Genomic DNA, 27864 nt, shown 5'->3' on the forward strand with positions numbered 1-27864 from the left:
GAATATTCTGAGAGGCTGAAAGCAGGTTGATTGATTATAGTACGTGGAGATATTTGAAGAAACTGACAAAACACTATGTACTCCCAATATACCATAAATTTAACTTTATTTTTAAATACATTTAAATATCCACCTGTATAGGGAATACATAGAGATTCCCGCCCCTCCAAAAGGTATACAGCTATACAATATAACTTTCCAGACAAAGTGAAATAAAGTTATGTTGACTTTTAGTGAAAATAAAAATTCTCAGAAATTTTGTAAAGTACAAGTTGTACATATTATTTCCAGAATAAAAAGTATCTTTTCTCCTCAGATTCATTTGCCAGGTCCAATCTGCGTATTTAGTCATAAAGAATTTTTTTTGCATCACATGCTCATTCATTTAAAAACATTTTATGAAATACCTACTACACAATCTCTACTGTTACAGGTGCTAGAAATTCAATGTTGAAAAACAAATAGTACCTGCGTGTTTTCTCTCTTTCTCTCTCTCTATGTATATATTACTATGATTGAAATAAGTTAATGTATATATATATATGAATATAGACAGAGATAAAGATTTATAAAGACATAGATACCTACAGTGGCTTTTATTGAATCTCCCAAATGTAAGATAAAGTTACATAGCAATGGATTAGTCATGAATAAATTTGAAAGTATTATGGAGAGAAAAGCAAAAGCTTTTGTCCTACATGAACATCAGCACTCTTCAATGTGACTTCTCTTCCTCAGATGATGCTGGGGTGGAGGAGACCCCTGGGTCATTTCAGGTATCTTCAGCAAGAATAAAATGCATATCCAGTAGAAATTGGTGAATATATATTCAATAATTTCTATAATTGTAATCATGCTGGCCCCACAAAATAGGCCCAGTTGACCACCAAGATCTGCTGTAATAAAGCCAATGATGAAATTGAATACATAATGTTTCTTTTATAAAAAGCAAATCAAACATTACTAGAATTTAAATTATTTGACACTAATAGGTTAACCATAGTTGATATTACATGAAAATGAATTACTTGTATTATTTTAGGATTGGTATAAATAAAGTAATAGAAATTAATAATATCTTAAAATAATATTTATGTAAATCACCTCAACAAGGAGACAGTTATAGAGAAATAATTAACCAAGTGATGACTTGAGAGAGAGAGAGAGAAAACCATTATAAAATCTGTTTCCCAAATATAACTCAAAGATTTCGGAAGATACTAAATCTAGACAAATTAATAAAACATCCTAGACGATTACGAATCCATTTCCATGTGCTAAATGAAAAGAAATATAACATTCAGATGATTTCATTGAATGATGATGTTTTCCAGAAACAATTTTTGAAGCAATTTGTGAATTCCAGTGTCCACACTATTTATTTTTAAGCATTTGTAATATTTCATCTAACTAAAATATGTTAACACAGTATTGCCTTCTCTTTAAAAACTTTTTAAAATGTAAATATTTGTCTTTATTGTTTGTGCTTTCTTTGTGGTAAAATGTAACACAAAACTCACCATTTTAATGGACTTTAAGCATATAGTTCTGTGGCACTAAGTACATCCCCACTGTGGTGCAGCCATCACCGCCGTCCATCTCCAGAACCTTTTCATCCTCCTAACTGAAACTCTGTACCCATTAAAAAATCTTTCCAGTCTTCCACTCCTCCAGCCCCTGGCAACCACCATCCAACTTTCTGTCTCTATGAATTTGGCTATTGTAGCACTGACTTTTTTTTAATTATTTAAAAAAACTTTTATGTTCATTTATTATTTTTGAGAGACAGAGCATGAGTCGGCGAGGAACAGGGAGAGAAGGAGACACAGAATCTGAAGCAGGTTCCTGGCTCTGAGTTGTCAGCATGGAGCCTTATGCATTGCTCAAACCCATGAACTGTGAGATCATGACCAGAGCTGAAGTCCGTCTCTTAACCGCCTGAGCCACCCAGGCGCCCTTGTAGCACTGACTTCTTGAATACATTACACTATTAATCTTTTTCTCATTGCCTTGGACCATTCTTAGGATCATGCTACTTTTTTGTAAAGTTTGGTAATGAAATCTAAGGTTGCCCCGGGCCTTTGAGAAATTTGTATATTTCCTCCCCATTTAAGGTCTTAGTTGCTCTTGTGTGATTGCTGTTATTTTGCCTGACTGATACTCTCTACTGTCTCCTACATGACTTCCTCTAAATATGCAATAAGACCTAGGAAATCAGCAATTAAATTTGTTAAGGACGTGGACAATGATTGTAAAGACTGAATTTTATTTGAGTGCTGATTCATGGGGGCACCCAATGTTACAGCACCTCTATCAACAATAGCAAAATTATGGAAAGAGCCCAAATGTCCATCAACTGACAAATGGATAAAGAAGTAGTGGTATATATATATACACACACATACATATATACGCCACTACTTCTATTCTTTTATTTTATATATAGAGAGAATAGAATACTACTTGGCAGTGAAAAAGAATGAAATCTTGCTAGTTGCACCGATGTAGATGGAACTGGAGGGTATTATGCTAAATGAAATTAAGTCAGTCAGTGTAAGACAGATATCATATATTTTCACTCATATGTGAAAGTTGAGAAATTTCACAGAAGACCAAGAGGGAAGGATAAGAAAAAAAATTACATAGTTACAAACAGATAGGGAAGCAAACCATAAGAGACTTTTTAAAATACAGAGAACAAACTAAAGATGGAAGAGAGTGGGGTGGGGGGGGCAGGGAAAATGGGTAATGAGCATTGAGGAGGGCACTTGTTGGGATGAGCACTGGGTGTTTTAGTAAGTGGTGAATCATAGGAATCTACTCTCAAAGCCAAGAGCACACTGTGTACCCTGTATGTTAGCTAAATTGACAATAAATTATATAATAAATAAATAAATAATAAAAATGAAAAACAAAAAGATTAAATTTTACTGGCTCAGTCTCTTCTTTTCACTCCAGTCTGGGCTCTTCTTTTCACTCCAGTCTGGGTGGAGTTCTGGGAGAATATCTGAGAGCTTGATCTACTCAGAAGTAGGGTTGTTGAAGCACTCTACAGTAGTCAGTTGCTGGGTGGTGAGGGGGAGGAAGGTGGGTGTCTGAAAGGAAAGTAAGATGCTGAATTCGAATATGAATGTCAGCCTTCTCTTTGTGAAACCTGGTGTGAGGTTTGCTGGAGGTGTGTTTAGGGAGAGGGAAAGTGTCAGATTTAAATGACAGACTAAGAGGAGTGCCTGGGTGGCTCTGTTGGTTTTGAGCCCTGTGTCCGGGTTCTGTGCTGACAGCCAGCTCAGAGCCTGGAGCCTGTTTCAGATTCTGTATCTCCCTCTCTCTCTCTCTGACCCTCCCCTGCTCACGCTGTCTCTCTCTCTCTCTCAGAAATAAATAAGACATTAAAAAATTTTTTAAAAATAAATAAATGACAAAGAGTGGCACTATCACTTCTCTGTTGATAAGCTAAAACCTTAAGTACAAAAGGAAAAAAAATCTGATAGAAAATTTCTTAGAAATTGAAGAACAACTAAATTAACACTTACCAAGTAATTCAGACACACTCACTGCTTTTTGCTGCTGAGTTATCTTATAGTTTAAGTCACTGTAGTTTATTTCAATGTTCACAAGATTCTCCCTGGAGATAAAAACAGAGTTAATCTAGCTCAGATTGTGAGCACTGCTTTTAATCCTTATTTGATGAAATTAACATTCATTTTTAATTCAGAGATCATTTAATGTTGAATTAAACACAATACTGTAATCAGAATAGCTTGTTACATTTGGAAGGTGCTCTTGCCATGTTGGTATTTAGGGAGAAGAAATTTTCCCTCAGATCCATTCATTTTTCTGTGTCTTATTCCTGAGAAAATTGGAAAAAGACATTAAATGTAAATATCTATTGAGTAGACTGGAGTATTTACACACATTTAAGTATGTGTCTAATTTGAATTCAAATCTTAGTTTTGTCTTCTGTTACTGTGTGATCCTGAAGAAACCACATGGGTTTCCAGAACCTTGGCTTCCTCATCTGTAGTGGGGATTTTAGAGTTGATATTTGATTTGATTTGATTTATTATTTTTTAATGCTTCTTTTTATTTTTGAAAGAGAGAGACAGAGACAGAGACAGAGTGCAAGCTGGGGGAGGGACAGAAGAGAGGGAGTCCCAGAATCAAAAGTAAGCTGCAGGCTCTGAGCTGTCAGCACAAAGCCTGCTGCAGGGCTCGAACTCACAGACCACAAGATCATGACCTCATCCAAAGTCAGAAACTCAACCGGCTGAGCCATGCAGGTGCCCCTAAAGTCGGGATTTTAGAGCTATGTGAGGAGAAATTAAATAATGTGTGCAAAGAATTGGCACAGAATCTAGTATATACTTGGTGTTCAGTAAATGGCAGTCATCTATATCATTAATATATTAATCTTAGTGTCTTCTAGAAATCTTTATTTGAGACCAAAGTGAATAAAAATTATTTTAAAATATCTCTTCATATAGCCTTGGATGCCTTCACACTCTGTCTCCAGCTCAGATCTTACTTTGAACTTCAATGACATATCAGGTTGCGTCATGGTATTTTTCTTTGGATGTTCAATGGGTATTTCAAATTGAATATTTTCCAAGCCAAACTCTTGATATTGACTCATTTATAATGTATTACCAGTGCACAGCCAAATCAATCTATAAATATTTGCTTTACCTTCAAAATATGTACAGAATCCATCTCACCCAGATTTTTCCAATAGCTTCCTGATTGGTCTTTCCACTTCCAACTTTAATCTATTTCACCACAATATCTACATATCCTATTTTCTTCACACAATAATCAAAATAATATTTCTGCAACTAGCAAATCCTATCACTCTTTTGCTCAAAACTCTCCAGGTACTTCCTAGTATACTCTAAGTAAAACTCCTCTGTGGCCCTATCTCTGCCACCTACCCCCTCACTTTGAACTTTCTCAACTCATGCCCTACCAACATTGGTCATTGTTTATACTGCTTCCTGCCAAACCAACCTCCATTGTGGATCTATCCATATATGAGGCATGCTGTTGGTTTAGGATCTTTCTCTGCATTTGATTTTCCTTCCTTTCTGGAGTGTTCTTTTACCATCTATTTTCAAGGCTAATTCTTATATCTCTTTTAGATAAGTAGTTTTCAAAGTGTGGTCACAGATGCTTAGGGGTTCCCTAAGAAATGAACACAATGACTTGTTGCTTCAATAGCTGATAGGTTTTTGTGTGACAGAATTTTGGAGAATTTGTGTCTGCTATAATGAGCTTGACAACTCCCCAATTTTTAGACTTTTCTGATAGTGATATTAAAATGAAATATATATTATATAGCAAAATGAATCAATATTTGGAAGATCTCAACAACTCAGAGAATTTTTCTTTTTTTTCTTTTTTTAACGTTTATTTATTTATTTTGAGAGAGAGAAAGAGAGCATGAGTGGGGGAGGGGAAGAGAAAGAAGGAGAGAGAGCATGTTCACTATCAGCATGGGGCCTGATGCTGGGTTCAATCCCACAAACTGTGAGATCATGACCTGAGCTGAAATCAAGACTCTGATGCTTAACTGACTGAGCCACCCAGTCACCCTGAGGATTTTTCCAATGACCAAGAAACAATGTTCAAAATCATTCATGGATGAAAGATCCATTGAACATACAAGACCAATAGATATTGATATATTTAAGTATAAAAACTCCATTGAAACGTTTTGATGTTTCATGAGTTTCAAACGACAGCTTTCCATTGCCACCTTTCCCTCTTCCTATCCCATAAGAGATAAGCTGATAGGAAAGCCCATGCACTTTCTCCTTTGGTACCTAGGCAAAGTCAAACCTTTGGGATCTCTCAGCCAGGTCCTGCTTCATAACCACAATGAAAGGCAAAGGCGGTTGCCTCTTCTCGTTCCCTCAAGCCAACAGAGGATCTGCTTGGGAGACCCCAGAGACTTCTCAGAATGTCTCATTATATGATGGAAGTTTTTTCATACCCCCTGATGCGAGTGTGGCATCATGGGTCCCAACATCCAAATCAAATTTTGAGTAGAGATTTAATTCCACTCCCCATGGGGCCACCTACAAGATATATATTATAATGAACGTTTAAGGAAATGTTCACTTCACTTCGCTTCTTGAGTTTTGATGTGTTATCAAAGAAAATATATCCACATATCCACAAAGACTATTAAAATATGTCTGTCTTTCTATTTAATAGAATAGAAATATTCTATTAAAATATTTCTGCTTTCTACATATCTGTTTGACCCAAGGTTTTCTTCACATTCTTCAACCAAAGTAACATAAACCAACAGATTAAATGCAAAAATGAAAATCCAACAGTCTTCTATTAAGCCAGACACTGAAGAAATTTACAATACTCTAAAACAATACTGCTCTGCTTCCTAAATTTTTTGTCTCCAAAAATAGTTATTGCTTGTAAAAATCCTTTATATAATATTGCCATATAGTACATTTTTATTATTATTTTAAATGAATTCGTAAATAACATTTTCATAGTTTAAATTTCCAATATGGCAACTATTGATACAATTCACACAAACAAAAGCTTATTGGACTCTTCAGTAACTTCTAAGAATGCAAAGGGACCTTGAGATCCAAAAGCTTGAGAACCACTGGTTTAGCTCTTTGCCCAACTACCACCTTCCCAGGAAGATCTTACTTGACCACAGTCCTCAACCCTGAGAACAACTCTCCCTGACTCTGGCTTCCTCAGGTCCATTTTCTGCTTCCTTTCTCCCTACAGCACTTAGCACCATCTGATATGACTATATATATTTATTGTTCATCTTCACCCCAGTGGAAATAAGTGCAACAAGTCAGGGTTTTTATTTTTTTGTTCACTGAGGTAGCCTTAATGCCTAGAACACCCGAAATCCTGACACAGAGTAGGTGCTTATTATATATTTGTAAAATGAAGAAATAAAGGAACAAATTGAAGATGAAACCAATGAACAAAGGGGTAAATATTAACCTGTCTGTTTATAAGCTGAGGTGGAAACCAGCCACCTAATGATTTTCAGATGGCAATAATAAGAATGAATCCTATTAGCAATGTTTCCTGGAATTATGTGGTGTCTCTAATATATCTAAGGAACATGGCTGTAAATCACTCTCTTAATTGTTCAGTTAGAAATCAATATTCCCAAATATACTTAATTCAAAATATATCACTAATATGTTTACTTAATTTCCATTGGTTTAACCCAGGGTAACAGGAGAATGTATTTTATTTAAATAGATAATCAGGAGGTCCTGCCATATTTACAAATAATAAAACAGTTGCCAAAGTGAAGGAAATAATAAAGTTGTCTTGGAAGTCCAGTAATTTTAGCAATACTGCAATCTTTTTGCTCTCCATTGTGCTCCTAATTTGCATGTACACTGATAATACTGTTTAATTTCCTAAGCACAAACCTCATAACCATTCCAATCCTTATCCATCTGTGTTTTCGAGAAGAGATAAATTCATCCCTTACAAAAATAGTGTGATATTTACTTGACTTCTCTCAGGCAGGTGACTTGCCTAGTAATTTGGCTCTCATTGAATCTATGCCTCATGAAGATAACGAAATTGTTTGGGATTTAAGTCCAAGAATATTTGTTTGTGTCAGGGGAGGCACAATTGTAACTAACATATCTCAATTTTAATAATGGTAAAGAGATCACCCAAAAAATTGAGTGTATTTTGCATTTACAAAACACCAAATACATGCTTCCAGTTGCTTGAGTATGAGTGCTGTATTAAGGGGAATGGAGGAGCACCTGGGTGGCTCAGTCGGTTAAGCATCTGACTTCGGGTCAGGTCATGATCTCACGGTTCATGGGTTTGAGCCCTGCATCGGGCTATGTGCTGACAGCTCAGAGCTTGTCAGATTCTGTGTCTTCCTCTTTTTCTGCCCCTCTCCCTCTCAAAAATAAATAAATACTGAAAAAAAATTTTTAAAAAGGGAAATGGATTGATTTTGCATAAAACAATTTCACACCATTTTTACTTGAAATATTATCAAATTGAAACAGAACAATTCACAATTGATCAGAATTTTGTTTTCTCGGCCTTTAAGAGTTTTGAGTAAACAAAATATTCGTGCTAATTTCAAATAATTTATAAGACTGAAAAAGATTACCTGATATATTCCTGACTTTGATTTAACTTCTTGGAAAGATATTTCAAAGCTTTTTGACTTGGAAAAGTAGAATAAGAAATAGTAGCAGGGTATTCAGTTTCTTCACAAGGAACAGGACAGCTGGAATTATGTTTTCCCATGGTACATAATCCTTTAACTTCGATGTAGTCTGAAATGAAAATCAGGACAGGATATTTAGAAAAGGGGTCTATTTCACATTTGGGAGGGCAGAGCTTTTTAAAATTTTATCATTTCATTTTCAATGCTAAAAAAGTGGTTAACAATTTCTACCATCACTGTCTTAACAAATGGTGTTTATATTTTTATATAAATAAATATATATAGAGAGAGAGCAAAGGAGACAGAATATGAAACATCTTTTAAATTTATTGAGTCACTGGATTCTGTTCTTTGTAAGAAATAAGTTTTTTTTCTAGAAATCCTTTGGGCTTATTTCCATGAAATGGTATGCATTTGGACAGGAGAAAGATGGAAAGTTGTTTGTGTGACCTTATATCACTTTGAGAGGAACTTTGAAACATGATCCTGAAAGCCAGTGACTCGGGTTTGAAGTACACTAATCCTTGGGTTTATCTCAAGTTCTAACAGTGTGAAATACATGGTTTGGGTGTTCAGATTCTATTGCAGCTGTGGACCTAGTGACTTCTGAATCATCCACCGAGGTTCTCTGTCTTCTCTTGATCTCGGTGGAGCAATCAGGCCATCTATGCAAATATATCCATGAAAATTCCCTAGCAGGAGGTGGTGTTTGTCTCCAGCTTTCCTTTAGACCACATCCTGGTGGCCAATCTCCCTGCTCTTCACTCTGGCTAAATATTCCTTCCCTGTTCTTCCCTGTAGTTTTGCTACTGCAACTCTTTGTTCTTGTAAACCTTTTGTTCACCAAGACTTCTTGATTAATGGCAAACATTGAGTTTATTTCCCAGAATTTAACTTTGATACTTCTTCAGAACATGACTTTTGCTTGCTTCCTCTAGTTCTTTATTCTGGTAATAAACACCACCTTTTCCTTCTATTCACGCACATGCATCCACTCACAGGCACATACTCTCATAAGCACACATTTTTCTGTGTAGCCCATTACACCTCCACGCTCCCTGAAGAACTACATGCATGATTTGTTTTCTCAAACTTTCTCTCCAGCCCCCATCAGGGATAGGAAATCATAAGAAACTTGACAACGTCAGTCCTAACTCTACTGGTCAATAATTTTACTTCTCCATATTCAACTTGAAAGATATTAAATAATAGATAAGATCCCTTCTACCCATATCCATTCCATGAAATATTTTACAACAATGGAAAAGAAACTATTTATTCTACTCTTGGTGTCCTGGAGATATTTCCACAATGGGATAGAACAGCAAGTTTTATAGACTATTATTCTATTTTAATTAAAAGAACAATGATTTAACATCATAAATATGAACTGATTTATGTGGAAAAATATATACATACTAGAGTGTTAACACTGGTTGGGAGATAAGATAAAAGCAAAAAAAAAAAAATGTTGCTTATAAAGAAGTTGTCTCCAGTAAAGGTGGCATGTATGGTGTTGATCTCATTTGCATAAAAATTTGTATATGCATATATATAATGCATGTATAATGAAATGAATAAATGAGAGGATGGTCACCTAAATAATGATAATAATTCTCAGAGTGATGCAACTTGTACTGATTTCCACAAGGGTCTTTTTTATTCTGTAATGTTTCAACTAGGCAGAACAAGCATGCTTTATTTATGTAACAAGAGAAAAGAGCTATTTTGATCATACAAAACTATAAAATTAAAAAAACACAAAATTTAGAAATAAAAATCAAGGGCCTGAGTGGCTCATTCAGTTAAGCATCTGACTCTTGATCTCAGCTCATGTCAGGATCTCACAGTTAGTGAGATAAAGCTCTGCACTAACAGCACAGAACCTGCTTGGGATTTTCTCTCTCTGCCTCTCCTCTGCTCATGCTCCCTCCCTCTCTCAAAATAAATAAGCTTTTTTTAAAAAAAGAAAAAGAAAAATCAAAGCTCTCTTGCTGTTAGTCACTGAATATTCTTTTCATAAGAATGTTTTTTTTTTTAATGTCTATTTATTTTTGAGAGAGACAAAGAGAGAGAGACAGAAACAGAGCATGCAAGTGGGGGAGGGGAAGAAAGAGGGAGACACACACAGAATCCGAAGTAGGCTCCAGGCTCTGAGTTGTCAGCACAGAAGAACCTGATTTGGAGCTTGAACCCACAAACCATGAGATCATGACCTGAGCTGAAGTCAGACACTTAACCCCTTGAGCCACCCAAAAGCACAGGTCAATAAATATCTTTAACTCACATGCATCTTGAATTCAGAAGGCTTTGTTTTGTTTTACTGTCTATATCTATATAAACTACTGTTCTAAATTTTTAAAAACATTGAAAAAGTTCCTCTTTACAGTCTCTATTCTGTTTCATTTCTGGACTAGTCATAGTATGATTTAATGTCCTGTATCACTCTGAGCAACTTTCATATAAATCATGAGAATAAAGAAATAAATTAAACCACTTACCAAGTGTAGGTGAAACACAGTCGTAAAACTTTTGTAGGTCACACTCTATCCCATTTCCTTAAAAATAATAAGTGTAAACATAGAGACTTTACATTACATGAAATAAGTGACATAATGACAAAAATACCATTTTCATCCCTCTTGTTTGCAAAACAACAAGAACAACAACAAACTATGAAAGCATGCTAATATCTAAAGTGAATGTACATTGGGAGGAAAATAGTCATGTTTTTGTTTATTTCCATGTTTCTTTTCCTCTATCTATATCATGTAAGGTCATGTTAAGTGGAAATAATGTTTTAAAACATAGCTTTGAAATTTAAAATTATTCTCTCATTTATCATCTTGTTTGTTCCTACAGTAAACCTGTAATGGGGGAATCATCATTTTTATAAATAGGAAACTCAGGTTCAGAAAGTGGCTTGTCCAAGCATTTGTAGAGAAACTGAGCTTGGTTCGTTTTGCTCACCGTCTGTTTTGCTCCTTCTCTCCGTTGATTGATTGATTGATTTTTTTATGATATTGGAGGATGCATAGCATATAGAATACTTAAAAAATAAGCTTTTATCTTAGTTCCAGTTAGTTAACATGCAATGTAATATTTGTTTCAGGTGTATAATTTAGTGATTTGACACTTATGTATTTACATATGATTTAAACTTACATATGATTACAACATTCACATATGACTTAAACATATACGTACACACTCGCACACCTGGTGTGTTGCCTTTCTAGCAATAGTGTGGGGCGGATAAGGACCAATATTGTTAATCATTGGCTGTGGAAATTGAGAGAAACTGTAAAATCAGTATGTAGCAGAGCTGGGATTAATTCCAGGCTGATTCGGAAGCTTTAGTCATTGCCCCTTAACATAGCTGATCGTCTCCTGCCGTCTCCCCTGCGTCTCTGGGGTTAGCTTCCATGTTTAGTCAATGATCTTGAAAATAACCAAAAGGGATTGTCAACTTCAGTCTGTAGATCTATTTGGCTATCTATGAGGAAGTGCTCTTTGTAAAGGAAATGAAAGAAGCATAAAGAACAAAAATGTACTTCCAGCACTAAACTAATAAAAGAGCCTCTCATTCCCAAAGTGTGCCTGGCTTCTTCCAACGATATTTTTCTCATTTCAAAGAGCAATGACTTTTGGAAGCAATCTATATGTGAGAAGCTGATTTGGGGGGCTGGCTCAGCATGTTGTTCGTAGGGGTACTTTCGCTGCTTCATTTAGTGTCTGTACATTTTAATGTCTTCATCTATAGGTAGATATAGATAGATATGTGAGGATCAAACCAAATAAGATATCATTTTGAAAGCACATACGATATGCCAAAGTTTCCACAAATGCCATGCTTTGTGTTTTATATTTCATTTTGTCTAGTTCTTGGTTCATATTTATCTTCCAGTTTGTGACTTGTAAGAAGTAATTGTCTTTAAATTTTAAACATTATGGTTCATCTATCAATTCAGATTTTCCCCCCAGAAACTTTGGAAAGATAATTACGAATGACAAATCAGATCCAGCATTAGCAGTTTTTACAGAACGGCAGCTTTGGAGGGGCCAGACACCAACAATCAGAATTCTTGAAAGAAGGAAGTGATGATTCTTAAAATTCCTAAGAAGCAGTTTGTCAAGTAGAAACCACTGTCAATAAGAGCAGAGGTAACATTAGTATATCTATGTGTGAGCAGCAATGTGTGTGTGTGTGTGTGTGTGTGTGTGAGAGAGAGAGAGAGAGAGAGAGAGAGAGATGGGCCATTGCAGCAAATTTAAAGAGCCAAGCTGGTATTACCTTTATTGCACTCTACACTTCTTTATAAATTTACTGGAGAAAGGGGATGAGGCAAATCTGAATAAAAATAACCAGTGCTGTTTCAAGCTACTTATACATCCTTTCATTCTTACTGACATCCCATAAGGTAGGATACTATTTTATTCTTTGCAGCTAATAGGAGGTACAGAGGTTTGGTGGAAGGTCACACAGAGGAGAAATGGTGTCGCTGAGATGAACAGCCTGGGTCAGAGTCTAGCTCTTATCTACCCTGCTCTACCACATCGTTCAGTGCTTGCTTCCAATATCCATGGCTTTGGAAATGTTCCAAATTCTATGCAAAGGGCACCTGGGCTGTTTTTCTAAGAACAAAGAAAAGCATTTTCGAACAATGAAATATTCGGGGTTGATTAAGATTTATATAGATGATCTAATTTTTCTTTCAAATTGAGAAAACTGTGATGATCAGTTTTGGATCTTTAAAAGTACCCAGTTTCACATCCTCAAAAGAATTGGAGATTGGTTCAATTTTCTTTTCTTTTCCAGAAATCTCCACTATGACTCCATGATTTAATACCTGTCAGTTGAGGTTGTGTTTGTCAAATGATTGAATTTCTGGCAAAGAATTTCATGAGAATGGAAAACAATTTTCTGTAATATTCATTTCCTGTGGCTCAAATTAAATAGGAATTATTAAATAAGGAAAATTTGTCATTCTTTATTTACCAGGAAGCAGAAAAGGTAAACATCCACATTGTTCTTGTATGTGATGAGCCTTGCATTCCTTCAAGCAACCAGAAGTGCTGTAGGTACTAAAATTCTGTAGCTTGATGTTAGGGTTGCATTCTCCCCAGGGGTATTCTTGGTGGACTGTCTTGAGATAAAATAAACACCTGGCTCAGGAGGTTTATCTGAGTCAATCCAGACATTTCTATCCCAGAAAAGAAGCTAATACACATTTTTGCTTTTTTCTCAGATCTCTTTGATTCTTTTGTTTTTTTAGTTGACTGCATTTGCCTATTTTGCCTGCTCTATTAACGTGAATCCCCGCAGGTAGATAAAACAGAGGTCCTTTAACACATATCCGAAATGCTCTGTACCTGTAGTGAATTAATAAAATCAGACAGACTGCTCTAAAAATTAACTCATATAAGAAAAAATAGCATCAGTAATGGAAATAATATGTTAGCATATTAATTAACCCACCCACAAAATAGCAACCAAAATCATAAGCAAAAAAAATATCCTTTATTGAGTACTTATTATAGTGCCAGGCAGTATGTAAGTATTTTCTTTATGTTATTTCACTTAGACATCATAAAACCAAGAAAAATAAATATTATCTTTATCAGAGAAAGGAGATGGAATTTCAGGAAGTTAATTAGGGAAATTGCAGAGCAAGAGCTGGCCAATGGAAATCTGCCAAACATGTCTGACTCCAAAAATTCCTACTCTTCCCAGTTATTTTTCTTCTTTTCAGAACATCCCATTGAGAAAACACACAGTTCAGCAACTTAGGAGTCTCTTCATATTTACTGATCCTTTCCATCTCTAATGAAATTTAAAATTACCTTGAATTAGCCAGGTTTCCCAGCTTTCACTTATGTTGTACATGTGAATTGACTGTTTCTGCTAAATACTTACCTCTTAGTAATGGAAGAGAAACTGAAATGAAACTATGGAATTTCCAGAGGTCTTCTAAGAGCATGGCAGAAAAAGGTTTCTAGTGGAAGTATTCTTTATGTGTATATACATTTACTACCTTACCTGATTCTCTCAGACTCTACACCTTGCGAATATTATTTACCTTGACTTGGCGGATTGTCACCCGTGCATGCATTCCCACAGGTGACGACAAGCCTAAACCATCAATCTGGGGCACCTTCTTTGGTGAATGGATAACAAAGATGATTCCAGCATCAACAAACCCAAGGGCTGGGTCATCAGTAAATTCCTCCTGAAACAAAAATCAATTTTCCCAAGTTACAAATTGATATCAAGTCTACACAAGTTTAAGAATTAGTTATATTATCTCGTGGTAGAATTTGACTTACTTAAAACCAAGTATTTCATATCACTGTTCAACTTTTATATAAAAACTGAAAATTAAACACCTTAAGACATATTTTTCATGGTTGAATCACATGTCAAGGTGTTAACAGTTTCCATAGATTACTTTTTGCCTTAGATGAATGCCATAGTAAATATCATGACTGTTAATCATCTGATTTCTTAGGGGCTTCTCTTCACCTTGTTGCCTTTTAGTTGCTTCTTCCTTGAGTGTTCTCTTTGCTTCATTGATTTTAGGAAATCATTTGGGGCTCCTCTCTTCTCTTTGCAATTAAAATCTCTGGCCTTATATAAAATTGATATTCATTTCCTCCTAAGAGTGAAGACTTAACACTAGTTCTTTAATACCAGTGCTCTGGGGCTTCTGGGTGGCTCAGTCAGTTAAATGTCCGACTTTGGCTCAGGTCATGATCTCATGGTTTGTGGGTTCGAGCCCTATGTCAGGCTCTGTGCTGACAGCTAGCTCAGAGCCTGGAGCCTGCTTCAGATTCTGTGTCTCCTTCTCTCTCTCACCCTGCCCTCTTCTCTCTCTCTCTCTCTCTCTCAGAAATAGATAAAACATTAAAAATAATAATAACGCCAGTGCTCTTCTATAAATCTTAGGCCAGATGAAAAAAAAATAAGAAACTTCTGGTGGTTTTGTTATTAAAGATCTTCCTTGACTTACAATGAGATTAGATCCTGATAAACCCATTGTAAGGTGAAAATACCATAAATCAAAAATGCACTTAATACTCCTAACTTACTGAGCATCACAGCTTAACCTAGCCTACCTTAAACATGCTTAGAGCACTCACTTTAGTCCACAGCTGGGCAAAATCATCTAACTCAAAGCTTTTTTCATAATAAAATGTTGAGTATCTCACGAAATTGATAGAATATGGAACTAAGAGTGAGAAACAGAATGGTTGTATTGGTACAGAATGGTTGGAAGCATATCAGTTATTTATGCCAGTAATTGCACGGCTGGCTAGGAGCTACTGCTTCCCAGCGTCATGAGAGTCTCATACGACATATCATTCACCCAGGAACAGATCTAAATTTAAAATTCGAAGTATGACTTTGACTGAATGCATATCACTAATGCACCATTGTAAAGTTGAAAAATTGTAAGTGGAGACATGTGAAGTTGGAGACTGCCTGTAGTTGTAATTTTAGGTTATAAGGAGAAAGAATGGGCTTGGGAATATGATGATTTTTCCTGTGAATAGGTCAACTGAATATGTAATTACATCTAATGAACATGCTTAATATTCCATGGGTAACTCAGGACCCTATTTCTCTTGGGTCTCTTATGACTTCAAGAAACACTCAACTGGCTAGTCTGGACAAGTATTTAAGAGCCATTCACTTATGGAATACTGCATTGCATTTGCAGATTTTAATTGCATCCTAAAAATATTTGGGAAATTCCAGCTTGTATAATTCATAATATAATAATTGAACTGACCATATGACCAGTATTGAAATCACATGGAAATATTAATCAAATATATATACAAGCAAATACAGTATAAAGATATGATCAAATATATATACATGCATTATACTGTGCAGCACCGTGTTTGAACAAAAAGTATCTTGAATGAAATACAAGAGGAAGTTATGAAATAAACCTTAAGAAAAATTCTTTGCAAGTAGCCCATAGCCCCATTCACTTGGATTGGGAGGCACGATAGTTCAATGGGACTTGGGGAAACTAGATTCATTTCCCAACTTTGTCATTAATTGTGTGGTTTTAGACACTTAATTTATGAGCATTTCAGATTCTTCATTTATAAAACCACAATAAAGTAGATTACTTCTAAATGTGTAATACTAGAAGGAGTTATGTAAGATAAAACTTAAGAATTAACCTTGGGTGTGAGCTATACCAGATAACCTTGAGGCTGACATCTATCAAATTTCTTAGGAATCTGGACATCTGCCTTTCAGGCTTAAACACTTAGACTTCTTGGATCAATTACCAATTTACAGAAGCTAGGTTTAGGCAAAATCAATTTATACAACATTATTTTGATAGCAAGTATTTTTATAATTATCCTTCAGGCTCTAGTTTCCATGGTTTGCTAAAAGTGCATGCATGACTTCTTTCCAAAACATATTACCTTATTTACATAAAAATCTTTCTAAAAATATAATTAAAGTACATAAAGTCATCTTAAATTAACTACATACATTGTGATTTAGAAACCTCTGGTTTCCTTATTTTGCATCACAAACATTTCTGGAGTCACAAAACAACAGCAGCATAGCTAAAAATGTCCAGGTTGTGCCTGTCAATACCGAATTTTTAATAGTAGAGATCAATATTTGCATACATGGGACTCCAGGCTAGATAAACAAAAACAGAAATACTATCCGACCCATGGGCACAATATGACAGGGGGAAATGTTTTGATCAGGTCCTTTGATCATTCTTGTTTGCCTTGACCCCTGGGTAGGTTTAAGAAAATTTAGTACCTGATTGACATTGAAGAGCAAGCTTAATCCTCTTCCAGAGACACTCACTTTTTTCCTTGCTTGAATATTTTCACCATGATTAAAAGTAAAACAATTTCCATATTCAGTGAAGACATGTGCAAAGTCCTCCAATATGAAAATAAACCAAATAAAATACAATCAGTTGGATATTTTGGTCACTTTCGGAAGTTTAAATTGCTCTAACTTTTTTTTTTAAATCAGATCTCTAAATGATAATCCAGAAAGATCAGAGAGATTAAATAATGTGGTGATTCTGGTTTGTGTTCAATACTAAATTTTATTTTTTTGGTATGTGATTATCTAAGTGAGACATTTTAATATGTAAATAAGCATGTTTTAAGAACATTTAAAACTTTGTTTTGTGTTTAGTAAGGATTCATGGAAACATATATTTTTACCTATGGAGAAGGCTCTCAGATCCTCTCTTCGAGGAGCCACACCTTTGCTGCTATATTGGGGCAGGTGGTCACATCGCTCTGCTTTTTTGATGATCTTTCTCTTTAAACCACCCCTGCTACAGAGATGCCCAAATGACGAACACTGGGTCCATCTAAATATTCTACTCTCTCACTTCGGTGATTGGTTTAGGAATTGACATGCGTCCCAAGAAGAACTATTCAGTCTTCCATGGAATTACTAAGAGAATATGGGAGTATTAGCCTATGATAATGAGAGGCTAGAGTTGCCATAATCACCATGGCTCTGAGAGGGGAGAACTCACACAGGAAAAAGCCAACGTGAGTCATGAGATAGAGAGAACGTTAATACGTTGTCAAAGTTTCTTGGTGGAGCCTTCCCCACAGCTAGTCCTACTCTTAACAAGTTCCCTGTTGATTAAACCAATTCATTCCTCTTACTCTTTAGTGGCCAGAGACGGGTTTCTGTAATTTAAAACTGAAAGAATCCTACTACATGTCTACTATAAAATTCCTTGGTGACAAGTTGAAATATGTTGGTTGGTAAATAACAAGCAACACAGAAGAAATTCCTTTCCAAATTAAGAGTAGAGCAGGGATTCCTCTCTGTCAAATGTCTATCAGGCTTCCCCCGACCCCTGTGTTTTCTGTGTGCTAAAGAAGGCTACCAAAAGGATAAGAAATTGTGTTCCAGAATCATGAATTTGTAAAGTTTACTTAGAATCACTTGACAACACATGTTACAGAATTGCTGATACAAGAAACGGATGTCAAAGTGACTTTGCTAGTTGTTTTCAGGTATATCTGACACTTTATCTTAAGTGTAGATTAATTCTATAAAAGATAAAAACAGGATGTTATGAGTGATGAGAGAATTATATATAATGTTCACAGTCAAATGCTAATGCCTACTCATTTTCTATAGCCCACAAGCAAAAAAACAAAAACAAAAAAAACAAAAAACAAAAAACCCCCAAAGTTGGCTCCTTAATGATAATAAAAATGCTATCTTGGAATAACTTATTGAAGAACGGGAAAAATTAAAATATCCCCTTGGGTGAAAATTGTTTTTCTTCTGGAAAGATTATCCTTCAATAAAGGTAATTAAAAATTTCTGTTCTCTAGCTTTTCTTCTCTAAACTACTTGAGGAAAGAAATATGTCTCATGTGTATTCTACATCCCTTGATGTCATAAGGCTCAGCTAACGAAATACAATCCTTGAGCAAGTTTAGATTGATTCCCACAAAAGTAAACTTTATCTCAGTGTGAAACAGTACAGTGCGGTAGTTTATTATGTCGATAATATCGGAAGAAATATCAAATCATTACCTGTGGGCCACATGGTTTTCCAAAAAAGTCACATTCCAACAAAGTGCTACTGTTGAGATAAAAACCATTTTTTTTTACAAACTCTGTAATGCTGAAGTTTTGATAACTTGCAAGAAAATCAATAGTGTCTTTAAAGCCAGTATAATTGGACCTGATTTCCTGAAGATGGAGGATTCTGGATACAATATTCCATAAGAGAAAGATAATACTAAATTTGGCTGCCGCATCTGTTTGGAACCTATTAGTAGAAATAAAGGCAATGTTTAGAATAGCAAAAACTTTCGATTATCTAGGAGACAGACACCAAACATCTGGACCCTATGATCCTCTCAAGCTTATCTGCTACATTATCCTTCATTCATAATACATTCGAGGAAAATTGAATCCCTGAGAGGTCACATCCTGCAATTGTCACATTCTGCAACTTACCTTCCGTTTGTACCTCTATTTTCATTTACCTAGAATACTTTCCAGACCTTGATCTGGATACATCCTAATGTATCTTCAAGACCCAACATAAAGAGAATGGGAATGCGAGGACACTAAAAATATAGACTTAGGGGCCAGATTTCCTGGGTTCAAATCCCAGCTCTGTCACTGTTGTGGCTTTGAACTGTGCCCATGTGGCTATGCTGGAACTGTTTCCAACATCTTCTTCCTTGGATTTATCTGGTTACAATCTGAGTTCATTGTAGGGTAGGAGCTTCGGTCTCGTACACATATTGTTGTAGATCTCCTGACACCACTTGTTGGTATGGGACAGCAACTAGGAGCTCCCTGGCCTCCTCAAGCTTCTTCAGATCTTGGGTCAAGTAACAGTACAACATGGAGCAGGTGCCAGCTTCTCCTGCAAGTCTCCTGCACTACCGAGATCAGGGGTTGTGAAAAAGAGGGACACACATTTCTAGTTTGTGTTTGTTTCCTTCATTTCATATCTGTCTTCCTTTCTGATTGCTGATGTTTCTGACTTCAAGCCCAGTGCCAGAAACAGAGGCAAGAGACTTACAAAGACTACTTAACCAGCCCCTACGTCTAGTAGATTTTATCCCCAGAATAAATCCCTTATTCTGTGTCACTCACAGTGCTCCTTTTAATCCAATTGAGCCCTGGTTGTTACAGCCACTTAATGGTATGACTTAGCCAACTTCTTCCTCTCACTGTGACTCAGTTTCTTCTCTTGTAAAATTGGTGTATATTAAAAAACCTACCTCAAAATGCTTTTGATGATTAAGTTATTTTTCCTAAAAAAATTTAGAAGAGTGCCTAGAATGCAGTGAGAGGTAGGTAAACATTCATTAAATAAATGCCTCATGGATTGTCAAAGTATTTTCCTGGCCACTAGAGCAGAAGTAATCTATTTGTCCTAACCGCAATAAGTACTTTGTAATTCTGTTATTCTGCTGAGCAACTTCTGGCTTATGTTTGCTTGTTTAAATGTGTATCTTATATTCTTTGCAAAATGTGACTGATATTTTCATATTTTGGAATATTATAAATCTCGAAACCGAACAGACACACTCCATTCAAATTCACTGCGCGAAAGTATAGAATGAAATGTGTGTCCACTTTCGGTTAAGTGCACAGAGCCATGTGGTGTGTATGTAACCGTATTCCTGGACTTCCTTTATGGCCCAGATTTTATATTTTATCGTCCCTTTCAAATATTTTTATATGCTTTTGCTTTCTCATATAAGCCACATTAAACCCTTTCTCAGTTGAGGTAGAACACACACAAAACAAAACATAGAAAATAAAAAATAAACCCAAGCCAACAAACATCCTTTTAGAGAGGAGAAACTGCGTTAATGGCTGGGTCCTAATAGAGTATCTTACTTACTCAGCTTTGACCCTTGAATGGCCTGTCTTAACTCCACCAGCCTAGGTTCTAGAATCCTATACCTAGCCTCCTGTGACTTCCTCTTCCCTTAAAAACACAGTTAACTCATGGTGGTATTCTACTTAACTGTACTAGACCCAACAACCTTGCTTTTCTTGGTCAGAAGAGTTTGTAGTAATCTTTGAGGAGTTAGCAGTCTCCACTTACAGAGGATTTGGGGGAGAGTAACAGTGTTAGACCTGCGGGATGGACCTTCAACTTCCTTCAGCTTTCTGCACTCTGAATAATAACTGCATCCCAGGGGTCGGCTCCAATGCCCTATGGTTTTGGGGTTCCTATCCAGGCTAAGCATCAATATTATTTCACATGTTGTTCACTAGTTTCTTTGCAAAATGATTATGCAGAGAAATGAAGGCATTATCAGACGCGTAGGAGGTATGAATACAATAGGTAAAAGGAGTAAAGGGGAAGGCATTTTAAAATATTCTTTTAAAATGTTCTGTATCACATAATAATAGTTGAGACCATGAGGGCAATTTAGGTAGATGAACTAAACTTAATGAATAAAGTCTAACACTATTTGGAACAAAGAAAGTAAAAAAAAAAAAAAGTGAGACATATTGTTCAGCATAAAACCAAAGTGTCTTGGTCTGAGTTTATTATCAACTTTAATTCAAATTTCAAAACCTTCCAGAGTCTAATCTTTCAGAAACCTTGCTTAGTTTGAGTGTGTCTTACTCTCTTATTTAACATACACTGGATAGAGGCTAACAAAAGAAAATATAATAAAAATGCATTGATTTGTTTAAACAAGTTAATAAGTGATAGCCAGTTAACAAATCTGTCCTTCTTGTGTGGATTAATGGCTCTCACTACACATCCTCAGGTTATGTAACCCAAATGTATATGCTTCATCTGATGTCCAGGGTGGTTCCCTGACTTAGCCCTTCATCTAATTCTACCAAAACAGATGTAAGTCTACTATGTACTAACAAGAAATGTGTATTTTGCAGATCATTTTATGGAGAAGAAAAAGGGGAAAGAATGTCTGCTGGTTGGATCTCCTATGAGCCAATTTTAATATCTTACCAGATCTCTCACTAAAATAAAATCTTTGACATGTGTTCATTTTATATCTGTATAAGAGTCATGCATTTATCTTTTATTTAAAATCTCTTAACATGTCTTTTTTTAATGTTTATTTATTTTTGAGAGACAGAAAAGGGGCATGATTGAGGGAAGAGCAGAGAGAGAGAGAGACATAGAATCTGAAGCTGGCTCCAGACTCTGAGCTGTCAGCACTGAGTCCAATGCGGGACTTGAACTCACGAACCACGAGATCATGACCTGAGCCAAAGTCAGATGCTTAACCAACTGAGTGACCCAGGCGTCCCATATTATATTCTAATTATTGTGGTAGATACAATGATTTTCTCTTTTTTGTTAATAATTTTTTAAAAACTTGATTTTATGTGGTAGGAACACTTAACATTGGATCTATTCTCTTAACAAATTTAAGTATACAATGTTATATTGTTGATTATATGTGCAATGTGGCATAGCAGATCTCTAAAACCTATTTATCTGGTATAACTGAAGCTTTATGCATGTTGATTACTAACTCCCCATTTCCACTTCCCGTCCTTGGCCATCACCATTCCACTCTTTGATTCAATGAATTTGACTATTTCAGAGACATCATATAAGAGGAATAATATAGTATTTGCCTTTCTGTGACTGGCTTATTTCAGTTAGCATCGTGTCTTCAAGGTTTATCTGTGTTATTTCATACTGCAGAACTTCCTTCTTTTTAAGGCTGGCTAATATTTCAATGTATGCCCATACCACATTTTCTTTATCCATTTTTCTATCAATGGGGCATTTACAGTGCTACTACATATTCAGTATTATGAATAGTTTCAATCAGTATGGGAGTGTTAGTATTTCTTTGAGATCTTGTTTTAAATTCCTTTGGATACATACTTAGAAGTGAACCTGCTGGACCGTATGATAAATCTTAATTTTTTGGGAAGCGTCTAAACTATTTTCCTAGTTGATGTTCTCTTGTACATGCCCACGGACAGTGTGCAAAGATTCCGATTTGTCCACATCCTCACCAACACTTGCTGTCTTTGTTTTTTGTTTGTTTGTTTGTTTTTGTTTTGTGACAATAGCCATCTTGACAGGTGTGAGGTGATATCTAATTGTGGTGTTTATTTGCATTTCTCTGACGATGAGTGATGGTGAGCATTTTTTTCCATTTTTTCGCCATTTGTATGTCATCCTTGAAGACATGTCTACTCAAGTCCTTAGTACATTTTTTAACTGGGTTGTTACGTTTTGTGGGGTTTGGGGGGGTGTTGTATATTTTGGAGATTTACCTGTCAATGGTTACATTTTTTTTAAATTATTTTTTCTTTACCAGGTACGGTTATTTCTCTGGGGGGTGGATCTGTGAAATTCCTCACACTGCCATTCTCAAAATAGTATATGCATTTTATTTTACCAACAGATATCTTCAACCAACCTTTGCTTGTGTTAGAACACAGATCACTTCACATAGTATGAGACAGTAGTAATGAAAATCTTTGGTGGGTGGGATTGATTTGCTTTTACTCTTTAGGACTTGGACACACACCTTAACACATATCTAACAGTCACACACGTGTACCGTAATATCTAATATATATTGAACACCTGTCCAAGGAAGACAAGGGATGAGACAAAATGGTGTATGCATTACCTCATCTAATGTAACAGGAAATGTGTCGATAATATTATACCATTTTACATATACAGAATAGAAGCTAAGAAGATTAAATGACTTGTCCATGATCAAGTAGTGGTCTGTGGTGGATCTTAAGGAAATCACCCTCCCCTTCTCTCAGGTAAACCCTACATGTGCTCTTTCAGGCTCATCCATCAGCAATTACAGGACTTTTCCTGGAAGCGCTCATGGGGACAGCTGCCCTCATACAGGAGACTTGATACAGTCATTGAATTGCAGTTTTCTGGAGGGAGTTGTAGTTTAGGACTCAAGAACAGTGCAGTCTTAGGTCAAGTGCAAGGCTATTCTGAGCTTAGGACCCTGTGTGACTGCACAGAGCTGCACATCCATGACGCTGGCCCTGCCTTGGTTACATTAAAGGTCTCGTCATGTACATATTGGAACATTTCCTGTCTCCATACTAGTTTTGCACAGTGGCTCCCTCTTCACGTTCTTCCTCATCTGCCTAGAAACTGCCTCGGCATCCTTGATACTCAGACTTCAGTGACACCCCAGACAGAGACTGTCCCCTATGCTTTCCAAGCCCCTGCACATACCTTTATAGTATTGCACAATTACCATACATATTGCATTCTGACTATTTATGTTTCTCTCTTTTTTCCTAATTAACAAACTTTTTAAGTGCAAAGATCTAGACTTTTATATTTATCCAACCACAGGATTTGCTGTGGTGCCTAGTAAATAATGGTGGAAAGGAAAGAAAGAAACTTTAAAGAAGAAATCAAATAAGCTCCTTGGTCCTCGTCAATTTGGGTTTTTAAGTATAATTTAAGAACTTCACAGGTTTTATATACATTAAATATCACATAATAAAGCCCAATGTCAGTTATACAAGCAAAGTTACACTAGCAAAATTATGGAGACTTATAACTAATAAAGAGTAATTTTTACCTGTTTAAATTACAAAACGTCACAGCTGGGAACTCAATCTTCTCCACATACTGAACCTCTATGGACGTCGTGGTGGGCCACGTGAAGTAGTTGACCAAGCGACTATAGATCTGCCATACCACGAGTGAGACTGAGCCCAGGACCACCACCAACCAGATCAGCTTGCGAATTTTGCTCTGGTTGCGAACAATATTGTGTACCCCATGGAAGGAAGTGGAGATGGCAAAGTCATGGTCGAACTTCTTTCGGTCACTGGGAGATGGCAGCGGTTTCTTTGAAAGGCATAGCTTTATCTTTTCCAAGAGTCCTTAAGTTGAACAAAATAATTAAACAAAAGTAATGAGTAAGAAAACCTTAATGCAACCTGTGAAACATACAACTCAAAGAAGTTTGAACAGGTTATCCTTTTCATGTGTAATACATACATACTTAAAATCCATCTTGAGTGACGTGGTTTCCTTAGGAATTAAGAAGTAGAAGTGTTGATTACATAGGTCGAATTGAATGGGATGCTTACAACTCATAATCTTTCAAAAGTTAGCTCTCATTTTTAAAATTCAATTTCTTGGGGCACCTGGGTGGCTCAGTCAGTTAAGCATCTGACTTTGGCTCAGGTCATGATCTCACAGTTCGTGAGTTTGAGCCCCACATCAGGTACCGTGCTGACAGCTCGGAGCCTGGAACCTGCTTCAGATTCTGTGTCTCCCTCTCTCTCTGTCCCTCTCCTACCCCTGCTCACACTCAGTCTCTCTCTCAAAAATAAACATTAATTTTTTTTTTTAAAATACAATTTCTCTCTGAAGAATCACAAAGTCCCTTAGATGTCTTGAGCAAAATCAGGCTGATTCTTCTGAGAGTCATAAGTAGGGTTAAAAAGCAATCGTTCATCTTTAACTTTTAATTGGTCTTCAATCAATCATAGTCCCACAGTAACATATGTGTGGCTGAACATCACTTCTGTAGCTTCACAGGTTTCAAAACAAATCTATCTTACTTCAGTTGGTTAATTGAGTCAGAAAATTTTAAATCGTGTTATCAGTTAAGCAATCTATTTTCAACCTGTTCAGAAAGGGAGTTTTTTCAATACTATCAGGAATAAACCAACTCATGTTTATTTATACTGATTGATAAGGGCTAGTAAATGTGGCCCTAAATTTTTCCTGGCAATATATAACATATTCAGAATCTTCTGCTGGTTTAATCTGTGTTTTTCTTTCTGTTGAAGACATGGAGAATTTCTTTGCTGAAGGAAGTCTGCAATATAGTGCAGAGGATGATGTGGCCTTTGAAATAGAAATAGCAGGTTCCTGGTCAGGCCTTGCCTCTTATAACCTGGGTGACTGTTCAGAAACTGCCAAGTTTCATAATCTTTCTAGTATTTGGTTCCTCTTCCATCAGATGGGAGAACAGCGTTTGCCTCATGAGCTTGTTGTATTAAATAAGATAACGCCTGGGGGTGGCTGGGCACATCATCTGAACCATGTACTCAATTAGTACTACCTATTTTTATTATTCTGCTAATTTACTAGTGATGTGGCAGATGGCTAAATATTTGGGGGGTTTTAAACATTATCTAAACATTTTCTAAAATTCTCATTTAAGAAATGAGTTCTAAATGGCCTCAGAAATGCTTACAGTGAAGTGAATTGACTTATATCCTTTGCTTCAATTCAAGAAGTATTGTTTCTTTCAACTGGTCAGCATTCATTTGTTTCTAAAAGGTTTCAAGTGTGGCTTATCATTAAATCACTACTTAATACTTCATGGGTCACAGTCAGTTAGCTGAGCTTACATCTTGATGTATAAAAGGTACTTATAAACGTTTTCTAAGGGACTCCATTTTATTTGCAAAGTCTTAGGACACAATTATAAATTATAATATGATTATTTTACAGACTAGACACCAAGCAGAAAATTATGTATTAATCTGATTAGCCTAACTTTAGGCAAATACTTACAATAGTCACACATAGTGTTGATTTTAATACTGAATTAGGCAATGTATATATAAAGTAACTGGCCCAGTTCCAGGGCAAAATCAGAAATAAGAAAAACTATTGTAGGGCGCCTGGGTGGCTCAGTTGGTTCAGCGTCCAATTTTGGCTCAGGTCATGATCTCATGGTTGATGGGTTCAAGCCCCACATCGGGCTCTGTGCTGACAGCTCAGAGCCTGGAGCCTGCTTTGGATTCTGTGTCTCCCTCTCTCTCTGCCCCTCATCTGTTCGTTCTCTCTCTTTCACAAAAATAAACATTAAAAACAAAAAGATTCTCTTTCTCCATCTGCCCCTCTCCCTACTAGTGATCTCTCTCTCTAAAAAAAAAAAAGAAAGAAAGAAAAAGAAAAAGCTATCATTATTATTTTCTAGCAAAATAAATTAATAATGCTCTTAGCTATCAGTTTACAATCACAAAGAACGAACTCTCACAGAAGGACAACTCAGTTTCCAGGCTTCTGGAACCTTTCCTAATCTAGGGCCCAAAGCAGTTAGAAGGGGAAGAACAATCTAGTAATCAGTAACTGGCCAAGTAGAGTACTGCCAGTTGCAAGCATACCCTGAAAAATCGACGTTTTCAGGTTTATCTGTCAACATGTTTAAAATAGATCTACTCAGGGGCGCCTGGGTGGCTTAGTCGGTTGGGCGTCCGACTTTCGCTTAGGTCATGATCTCGCGGTTCGTGGGTTCGGGCCCCGCGTCGGGCTCTGTGCTGACTGCCAGCTCAGAGCCTGGAGCCTGTTTCAGTCTGTGACTCCCTCTCTCTCTGGCCCTCCCCTGCTCACGCTGTCTCTCTCTCTCTCCTAGAAATAAATAAAACATTAAAAAAATAATAAAAAAATAAAATTTAAAATAGATCTACTCCTTGACAATTGCTTTGGTTTTACTGGAACATTCTTAATTATTTGCTAAGGCTTTAAAAGAGTTTTGTAAATAATTATTATTGTGCATGAATAGTGAAGAAACAAGGTGAAATATTCCTGTGAGGAAAGTTAAAATTGGTTGATAAATGACACCCCAGCCTGAAAGACAAAGCAAATGCCTTACTTTTCTGACTCAAGTAAACAGTATGGAATTTTGGCAAGTGGTCCTCGCATTGAATACTGATCTTTATAGAAACATTTTAAAGAACATCAAACAAGGTTTTCTGTATTTAAAAAAAAACAACTTGTAGGTGCAAGATCAATATAAACAACAACAACAATCTGAACAAAATAAAACCAAAAAGTAGATTCTAGCATACAGTGATATTTCACAACTATTTTTATTCGATTCCCTCATACAAATCACTTCATTCCTAACGTAACAAAACTCTCTTATATCCAAGTAATACCGGAAATCAAATATCCCAAATGAAAAAAATAAACTCCCTTTCCCTTTGCTAATTTTTAGCCTGTGGGAATGAAAATGGTAACTGTTTTCAGGAGTTCACGCCTTACTCACCTTTCTCAGCATATGCTTTTGGTGTCTCAGTCTGCTCCATTCTCAACTTCAGCATGTGGAGTCCTTGACGTATATCTAATTTTCATCCGTAACCATGTTCATTTTGTGGCCTTTATATAAAATACAGCAGTTGA

The 27864-nt window shown here is 36.2% G+C and overlaps 1 protein-coding gene across 1 annotated transcript; it reads right to left on the reverse strand.

Moving 5' to 3' along the window:
• Positions 1-705: 705 nt before the first annotated feature.
• On the reverse strand, positions 706-27770 carry ASIC5 (acid sensing ion channel subunit family member 5). Its single transcript, XM_077770907.1, has 10 exons — positions 27731-27770; positions 24293-24599; positions 18777-19014; positions 17010-17135; positions 14284-14433; positions 13203-13350; positions 10705-10761; positions 8144-8312; positions 3534-3625; positions 706-896 (listed from the first exon to the last, which is right to left on the reverse strand). Exons 1-10 carry the CDS (start codon positions 27768-27770, stop codon positions 706-708), a joined length of 1518 nt encoding a protein of 505 aa, XP_077627033.1.
• Positions 27771-27864: the final 94 nt, after the last annotated feature.

The sequence above is a fragment of the Crocuta crocuta genome, unplaced genomic scaffold (genome assembly GCF_008692635.1).
Source record: "Crocuta crocuta isolate KB4526 unplaced genomic scaffold, BGI_CrCroc_1.0 scaffold166, whole genome shotgun sequence".
Lineage (NCBI taxonomy): Eukaryota > Metazoa > Chordata > Mammalia > Carnivora > Hyaenidae > Crocuta > Crocuta crocuta.

Excerpts from the sequence above, each read along its gene's own strand:
- ASIC5 (XM_077770907.1), bottom strand. The coding sequence starts at position 27,770 with ATGGAGCAGACTGAGACACCAAAAGCATATGCTGAGAAAG. Across the intron at positions 14,434-17,009 it reads TGCTCTTCAATGTCAATCAG|GAGGAATTTACTGATGACCC; the intron begins GTACTAAATTTT and ends TTTTTGTTTCAG. Across the intron at positions 3,626-8,143 it reads CAAAGTCAGGAATATATCAG|GGAGAATCTTGTGAACATTG; the intron begins GTAATCTTTTTC and ends TTTTATCTCCAG.